General features: G+C 33.3%; 2 protein-coding genes across 4 annotated transcripts; one reads left to right on the forward strand and one right to left on the reverse strand.

Annotated features, from left to right (window-relative positions):
- LOC125598512 lies at window positions 1-2,455 on the reverse strand. Its single transcript, XM_048772551.1, has 2 exons — window positions 1,832-2,455; window positions 1-1,026 (listed from the first exon to the last, which is right to left on the reverse strand). The coding sequence occupies exon 2, from the start codon at window positions 1,016-1,018 to the stop codon at window positions 59-61; it is 960 nt and encodes a 319-aa protein (XP_048628508.1). The 5' UTR covers window positions 1,019-1,026; window positions 1,832-2,455; the 3' UTR covers window positions 1-58.
- Window positions 2,456-4,441: 1,986 nt separating this feature from the next.
- Window positions 4,442-6,435, forward strand: LOC125598513 (probable protein phosphatase 2C 41). Of its 3 annotated transcripts, XM_048772552.1 has the most exons (6): window positions 4,442-4,608; window positions 4,754-5,027; window positions 5,191-5,478; window positions 5,565-5,685; window positions 5,778-6,001; window positions 6,092-6,435. In XM_048772552.1, exons 2-6 carry the CDS (start codon window positions 4,779-4,781, stop codon window positions 6,263-6,265), a joined length of 1,056 nt encoding a protein of 351 aa, XP_048628509.1. In that variant the 5' UTR covers window positions 4,442-4,608; window positions 4,754-4,778; the 3' UTR covers window positions 6,266-6,435. The 3 variants fall into 3 exon arrangements, with proteins under 3 accessions (XP_048628509.1, XP_048628510.1, XP_048628511.1); XM_048772553.1 differs by lacking the exon at window positions 4,442-4,608 and having other exon boundaries at window positions 4,663-5,027; XM_048772554.1 differs by lacking the exon at window positions 4,442-4,608 and having other exon boundaries at window positions 4,820-5,059.
- Window positions 6,436-8,547: the final 2,112 nt, after the last annotated feature.

Genomic DNA, 8,547 nt, shown 5'->3' on the forward strand with positions numbered 1-8,547 from the left:
ATACTGAAAACTATTCAATACTCTTATCATAGGCATTTCGATTCTCTTCAGGAGTAATCTAGTCCAGCTCATTAGCGAAGTCGGAGGATTCAAGGTATGAGGTCCCTTCAACATTTTCCGTGAGGTTCACCTCTTTAGCCTTTCCTTTCGTGGACTCTTGATATAACTTACAGAGATGTGAAGGAGTACGACAGGTACGGGACCAATGTCCTTTACAACCACATCTGTAACACACTGTCTCACGCTTCTGGGTGGTATCCTCTTGAGTTTCTTTACCCCTGGAAACTTGCCCGGGTCTAACCCACTTATTAGATCCCCTCCATTTGGGATTGTAAGTTTTTCCACGTTTGTTGTTGAAACGGCGGCCATGACCTCGATTGGTATGGTTTCTTCTTTCCGAATTTTCTATCGCCGTAGCATTCACTTCAGGGAATGCTTTGGCTCCCGTAGGCCGGGAATTGTGGTTTTTGATTAAGAGTTCATTGTTCTTTTCAGCTAACATGAGCGCAACCATCAATTCAGAAAATCTCGTGTACCCGCATTTTCTGTAAATTTCGGGTAAGAAGTGAAGCTGTTTGTGGAAAGTGATGTATGTTTTATTCATCATTTCTGCCTCAGAGACAGGATTACCACAATACTTCAGGAGTGCAACTATCCGCAGGATAGCGGAATTGTAATCCTCAACCTTTTGAAAATCTTGGAACCTCAGATTTTTCCACTCTTCTAGAGCGTGAGGAAGGTTGATTTGTCTCTGGTTATCGAATCTTTCTTTTAAAGTTTGCCACAGTTCAGCTGGGTCCTCGACGTTTGCATAGTCGTGCGTTAGACTTTCATCTAAATGCTTCTTCAGGAAGATTATCGCTTCGGCTATATGTTCGGGTGGTGATTTGTTACCGATTACAATTGTTTCGGTTATCTTTTTCATCACCAGATATGGTTTCACGTTTGTGACCCACCCGACGTAATTTTCGCCAGTTATTTTCAGGGCCGGGAACTGGAGTTTCTCGATGTTTGCCATTTGTAATTCTAAAACACAAAATAATAATTTATTAGAACTTCATAATTAAAAACCGTTTACATTAATCATACAAGCAATTACAAGGAGAAGCGATGTAAAGAAAATTAAACCGATATTCATCTTAAATTCAGTCGGAGTAAATTCTCCAACGAATAAACCATAAATAGAAACACAAATAAAAATGGCACATAAAAACAAAAGTGCGCGAATCATCTTTCTTGAAATGAAAAATCGGAGGAGAGCGATTTGAAATTTTTGAGAGAAGATGAAATGTTTTGGATGATGAAATGGAGTGAAAATGAGTTGTATTTATAGGTGAAAAATACTGTTCATAACCGTTGGAGAAAAGGGAAATTTTTGAAAAAATTTCTTTGTGACCGTTGGGGTTAAATCGAGTGCACCAAAAATTAGTCCGTAAATATCGTATTAAATGGTCAATCAAATCTATAAAATTTCATAAAAGTAAAAAATTATGACAATAAAATATTTATGTTATGACAACAAATCATGCGACGGCTCAGCCGATCAATGCAGAGTAATAAATAAATTATACGGCGGCTCGGCCGACCAATTAATAACAAACAGAATATAAGGCGGCTCGGCCGACCAATAAATAATAAACAGGATATAAGGCGGCTCGGCCGACCAATAAATAATAAACAGAATATAAGACGGCTCGGCCGACCATTAATAAATTAAATTATTAGTAAATAATATAGGCGGTATTCCGGCCATTATAACATAATATAAATAATAGTAGAGGCGGTATACCGACCATTATAACAGGGTATAAATGATACAAATAAATGTTACCGAATCGCAGAGTGATCGTGCTGATAACGTGTTATGAAAAGAACTGGAATTTTATTATATCGCAGGAATTTAAATAAAGCAAAATTTTATATCCGTACGAAGAAGATAATACTGATAAGAAGAGATGATGTGTTATTGAAAGAGAAGGATGGTGTGTTTACAATCGATCGAAACGATCGTTTATATAGAAGAGAAATTCACTGTGCAAATAGTGCAGCGGGCCCCACATCTTTTATATTTTTCAACGTTTGCGGCTAATCTTTCATAACATAGTAAATAATATGTATATCAATTTTATTTCATCCTCTCCCAAATAGTAATTCGATTTTGATTGCTAATCTGCTCCATTGTGACCATACATTTATCATAATTCCATGTAGCGCAAGATAATTTATATTATCTCTTTCCATATTTTTTGTGTAATAATTTTTCAAACTTAACTTTATATTTAAAACTCGTAAGCAATCCCTATGGATTACCTAAGAAATCTAGCCAAGTGGACATGCATAAAATCTAACATATGCACTAGGGCGCATATATATTTAGGCTTAGACCATAGACTAACAAATTTGATTATTAAATCGCAAGGGAAAGCAAAGGAAAAGGTCAATTAAAACTCCATATAACATGTGATTGTATATACGCACCTAATAACAAACTAATCCAGTCTCATGTCTTGATTGCATACGTATACTGTATGTATATATTCCATTTGATTTGTGTATATATTATATATATGATGCAAACATCTTGCAACTTATACAACTTTGTGTTTATACTTGTACTGTATATCGTAAATTCGTAACGATGTCGTATTCTATTTTATTTTTGGCATGTTATTACATAATTTGAATGATAGGAACGTATCGTCTGACTACGGTGTAATAAAATAATTTATTTTCTTTTATTAAAGATAAGAGTTGTTACGGATCAAAGGCACTGACCATGCACGATGGTAGCTCTTAAGGAAATCGAGGGTGTGGAGTGCACTTTTTTAGAGTACGTCCAAAAAAGAATCCTTAAAATCCTTTGATAAGGATTGATCCTTACACTGTTTACGGATCTCATTGACTACGTGGCGGTCTGTTAATGGTCATTTTTTTCTTTTTCAAAAAAATCTAAAATATCTAAAATTAATCCGAAATGCCCTTGTACTAAAGATTCCAATTAATGATTACCCATGGTCTTAGCTTTTAGATTCGAGAGCCTCTCACAGCCACAACTTTTATTGACAAGTGCTTATTGTTTAACAAACCCCCACATGATATCATTTTATATTTCCACCACATTCATTAATATACAGATATACTGATTTTCTTCCACATCCACATTTAATCAAGACATTTTACTAATTTAAAGCATATACATCTCTATCATAATGAGGTACTAAGCGACTATAATCTATTCATTTGTCGGTCTTAAACTGTATTATATGTGGTGATAAAGTTTCATTGGTTTATTCACTGTGGTTGTTGCAACGCTTTTTTTGTTGCATCCGAGTCATTTGACCCCAAAATTAATATATACGACATGTCCATTTTCTTCAATTTGATGATTGCGTTGAAATGACATCTTCACGGCTCCCACGCCTAACACTTCCATAACAAATGCATTAGCCAATATGGCAATATATGCATGTATATATATTATAGATGTTGTATATAAACAGTATTTTATTCATTCAGATACCGTTCTCTTAGTCTAAAATACACCTTTATAAATAAATAAATCAATTCACCTTTATAACAGAAAATTTTATTGTTACGAAGTCCATGTACAACCTAAAACACACATGATCGACAAACAGAAGTTTTCAAATAAACTTTTACTACTTGTCAAAATAAAATAAAACTTTTACCATGTACACCCGCTATATGTATTCTCGGCTGTAGCACAATAGCTCGTGTATGCATAACTCGTTTACGAGTTCTATTACCTTTTTTTTTCTTCTTGGTGTCATATATTGTTTCAGCCTTGTATATGTGAAATTTATGTTGAATTATTTTAGACTATTTTCTTTAGATATAATTTTTCATTTGTTATGTTGTTATGCTATTTCTATGTATATATACTGATATACATTTGAGTTCGATCGTGTTAATTCTTTATTTCACAGGTCCTTTTAATTATATAGGACGTGATACGTTTTATCATTTTTAACTTTGTTTTACCAATGGAATATACATATCCGCTACCTTAACCTAACCAAATAAAACTATTTGTTACAAGGCAATCCTCTCGAATAATATTTTTTAAGTTTTTTGGTCACAAAATAACCGTCAAAAAAAAAATAACTAAAATAATCCATTTTTATTTTGAAAATTTTAATTTTAATTTTTTATTTTTTAAAATTTGAAACCGTATCTCCAAACCCCACCTTTTAACTTTCAACCTAAGTATAAATTAGTTAACCCTAAGATAAAAATATATTTTTACCTTTTAATAAAATTTATTTTGGTCATTTACTTCATTGAAAGATATTTTCGTGACAAAAACTTAAAATAAATATCATAAGAAATTTATCTTTGTTATATTGGTATAGCCTTCAGCTGTATAAAAAAATTGGCGTCAACTTTATGCTTAACATATACGTCTCCTCATCGACATGTATATTCAGTGTATATGTATAAAATAATAAGGCTTAGAATAGTCGAAGGAGAGAAAGACAAAGATGATGAGTCACAGAGACGATTCACCAGCTTATAAATAGTTAAATCCGGCAAAAGTAAAAGTATTCAATAGAGAAACTACGACCAAGAATATTCACCGGAGATTGTGTAATTTACTAACAAAACCTTTGTTCTTCTGCATCTTGAGAAGCTGCAACAATCATGTTTTTATATATACCTAATTTATCTTATCACTTGTCATAATTCATTATACATAGAGTTAATATATATATATATATATCATTACTTGTAGGATCGTTAGAGCACTAGAGAATTGAATGGTGCTTTTGCCTGCATTTTTGGACGGTTTGGCAAGAAGTGTATCGATGAAGAAAGGAAAATATCTATCTGAAGATGAAGATGGAGGTAAAGAGATCGCAAAATCGATGATGAAATATTCCAAGAAGAACTCGACTTTCCTAGGTTCATCGGGCTTTGTTAGCTCCGAAACTTCCAAGAGATTTACCTCTATTTGTACTAATAGAGGTGAGAAAGGAATAAACCAAGATCGTGCCATTGTTTGGGAGGTACACTTTACATAAATATACATATATATTAGGTAATTTCTTCTTCCATGTAACCGATGATTATATAGTTATGATGTCTATAACTTAGTAGCTAAAGTATATATGACAGGTGAGAAATTACAACATCATATGTTTTATGAATTTGTCTATGCATAATATATAGGGTTTTGGAAGCCAAGAAGACATAACATTTTGTGGGATGTTCGATGGACATGGACCATGGGGACATAAGATAACCAAAAGAGTAAAAAAGTTATTTCCAGCTTCACTGCTTTGCCAGTGGCAACAAACTCTTGCATCCTTATCATCTTCACCGGAATGTTTCTCTCCGTTTGATCTTTGGAAGCAACCTTGCATGAAAACATTTTCTATCATCGATCTTGATCTCAAGATCCATCCATCCATTGATTCTTACTGCAGTGGCTGCACCGCTCTCACCGCCATCTTGCAGGTACATCATAAAAAACCAAATGATATAATAGAAATTTACATAGAAAGGATGCTAAGCGTTGAAGTTTGATTTTTTTGCATTTGAAGGGTGATCATCTTGTTGTAGCAAATGCGGGTGACTCAAGAGCAGTAATAGCAACAACTTCTGATGATGGAGTCGGTTTAGTGCCGGTTCAGCTATCAGTAGACTTTAAACCGAACATTCCCGGTATATCCCTAAAAGCCTTTTCACAATTAGTTGGAAAGATTATACTAAAACTGGAATTATCAACTGGTATGTATTACTACCCGGTTAAACAGAGGAAGCAGAACGGATAAAACAATCGGATGGACGGTTGTTTTGCCTAGATGATGAACCGGGAGTGTACCGGGTGGGCATGCCAAATGGCAGATCGCTTGGTTTAGCTGTCTCAAGAGCGTTTGGAGATTACTGCCTTAAAGACTTTGGTTTAGTCTCTGAACCGGAAGTGACATACAGAAAGATAACCAGCAAGGACCAGTTTCTCATCTTGGCAACCGATGGGGTAATATATATCAATATAATCAGTTTTGAATCAAAAGCAAGATAAAACACACATATAAATTTATAATCATGTATGTGTGTGTGTATATAGATGTGGGATGTGATGACAAATGATGAAGCAGTGGAGATAGCAAGAGGAGTGAAAGACAGAAGAAAGAGCGCAGAGAGATTGGTAAAGAAAGCTATGATGCTTTGGCGTAAGAAGAGAAGAAGCATAGCCATGGATGATATATCTGCTCTCTGTCTCTTCTTTCACCCTTGTTAATTTAATTCTTCTTTAACCTCTAATAAGTAATAACTCATACACACATCAATGTTTTCAACTTCAACAACCAAGATGTGATACATATGCATTTACATAGTGTATATGTATGATTGATGATGCTAAGAGAGTGGCTGTGATTAGAAATGGGTGATTAAAAGTTAATTTCAGCATGTTTTTGTAAATTGGTGTGTGACGGTCATTGCTCTTGGAAGCAAAAATGATTAGGATTAGAGCCTGGAGGATCCAAGTGAGTTGAATAATTAGAATTCAGCCAACTATAAGGAAAAATGATATCAAATTAAAACATAGTAACAGAGGTTTTTAAGGACTGCACAAAGGAAAAAAAGAGGAGATAGAACACAGATTCAGGTTTCAAAGACTTTCTTGTTTGCAGATAAACGGATATATGAGAGGTGTGATTAGGCTAACCAGTGTCCTTGAGCCAACGACCGACATTTTCCAGACAAGGCCTTCTTGAAAAGAGTGGAAGCAAAAGTAGGGGAAGACCATCCTTCTTATTGTTCGGCTTGAGTGAAAGTCTTCCAGGTGCTGTGAAGTCTTCTCTGACCTTTGCTGCTACAGAGGCAATGGTTTCGTAGAGCTCACGCAGCTTCTCGCTCAGAGTTGGGAAAAGAATACCATCACAGCCTCCCACTGGAACATGATATGAATAAACGTGAAAATGAGGATCAACAAAACGAGAATAGCTGAGAGAAAGAGAAGCATAACATTACAGAATGAGACATCTGGAAACTAGCATCTGTTGTGGAGGGTAGATCAGAGCATACAAGTATCTATGAGTTACATGGTTATATCAATTATTTTGTTGTCCGACTACCATAAGCATTTAACTCTCTCCTATCGTTTTTATAACAGGAGTAAAACTAATACAACAACAAAAAATGCTAGAAGTCAAAACTCAATACCTCATATATGACCTCTTTGCCAAAATTAGACTTCAGGAACTCCTCAGCGTTCTCCACACAGACATCAATCAGCCGCTGTCCAGCAAATTCAAGAACGTCTCATGAGTGGTAAGAAAACTAAATTGCAACCAAGGTTGAGTTGCCCTGGTACCTAGGCAACCTGAGTTCAATTCAGGTTGAGAAACTATTTACAATGTTTGGATTTCCGGAAAAAACGAGTCACCACATCACACATAACTCAGGAAGGCCACTCTTGACTAGCAACTGCCTTCGCAAAATTGGTTTTGAAAAGTAATATATTCTTCTAATCTTATATATTAAAACATAAGTCACAACCTTGATTCATATGTGATTTTTTAAAAAATAGACGACCTATTTATAGAAAGTCATGTTACATTTAATATCTAATATTATCATTTAAATTTTGGGCCTACCGGAAATTTTTATTGGGCTATCAATAATTGGATTTAAACAATAGATGATTCATTGGATTTATAGATAGTAAAAATTAAACAGATATAATTTAATGTTGTAATACTATACCTCTATATGCTAAATATTTAAATATTTGTCGATGTTAACTTTTAAAATTAAAATTTTTTTTTAAATAACAAAAATCATATTATCTAACAATGATTAATCTTTACTACTTTAAACCAATGAAAAAAAATTTAAACTATATAGTTTATTTTAAAAATTAAACAAAAACTAAGTGTTTAATTATTTACTCGATAATATAAATCTATGAAGCGAAAAGTTTAATTTTTTAAAAACTTTCTGAATTCGTGAATGTTACAATATCTTTGAATTGACAATAAAACAATATTTTATTAATTTTTATATATATAGTTTCGATTTTAATAATGAAATAATAATCCAAAAATATATATATAGAAGAAGATACATATACATGTGAAAGTTTGAAACAATCTATTCAATGAAAAAAAATATACAATAAACTTATTTTGTTTTAAAAATTGATAGACACATGTGTATTATAAAATATATCAATTTAGAATTGAAAACAAAAATATTTATATAAAAATAAATGAAAAAAAAACTTGCACCGTTGCGCAGTTTTATTATTAATGCGCATGCGACAAGCAACTTCGTTATACATAAAGAAAAAAAACACAATAACTTGCCGGATAAGTCTTAACGGAATAGCAGGATAAGTAGAAATATTGGTCCAGCCTAGAATCGCAATGGACTAGGACCATGATAAATATGTAATTACCAAAAACAAAAACAACAAAAGTACACGACTGTACTTATATGGTGTATTACTGTCTATCTATAATATAAAATATAACCCTAACATTTTTTGTCTCGCACAAAAGTGTTTCTAACGTAAAA

The sequence above is a fragment of the Brassica napus genome, unplaced genomic scaffold, assembly GCF_020379485.1.
Source record: "Brassica napus cultivar Da-Ae unplaced genomic scaffold, Da-Ae ScsIHWf_1729;HRSCAF=2359, whole genome shotgun sequence".
Classification (NCBI taxonomy): domain Eukaryota; kingdom Viridiplantae; phylum Streptophyta; class Magnoliopsida; order Brassicales; family Brassicaceae; genus Brassica; species Brassica napus.

Excerpts from the sequence above, each read along its gene's own strand:
- LOC125598512 (XM_048772551.1), bottom strand. The coding sequence starts at position 1,018 with ATGGCAAACATCGAGAAACTCCAGTTCCCGGCCCTGAAAATAACTGGC.
- LOC125598513 (XM_048772552.1), top strand. The coding sequence starts at position 4,779 with ATGGTGCTTTTGCCTGCATTTTTGGACGGTTTGGCAAGAAGTGTATCG. Across the intron at positions 5,479-5,564 it reads CTCTCACCGCCATCTTGCAG|GGTGATCATCTTGTTGTAGC; the intron begins GTACATCATAAA and ends TTGCATTTGAAG. Across the intron at positions 6,002-6,091 it reads TCATCTTGGCAACCGATGGG|ATGTGGGATGTGATGACAAA; the intron begins GTAATATATATC and ends GTGTGTATATAG.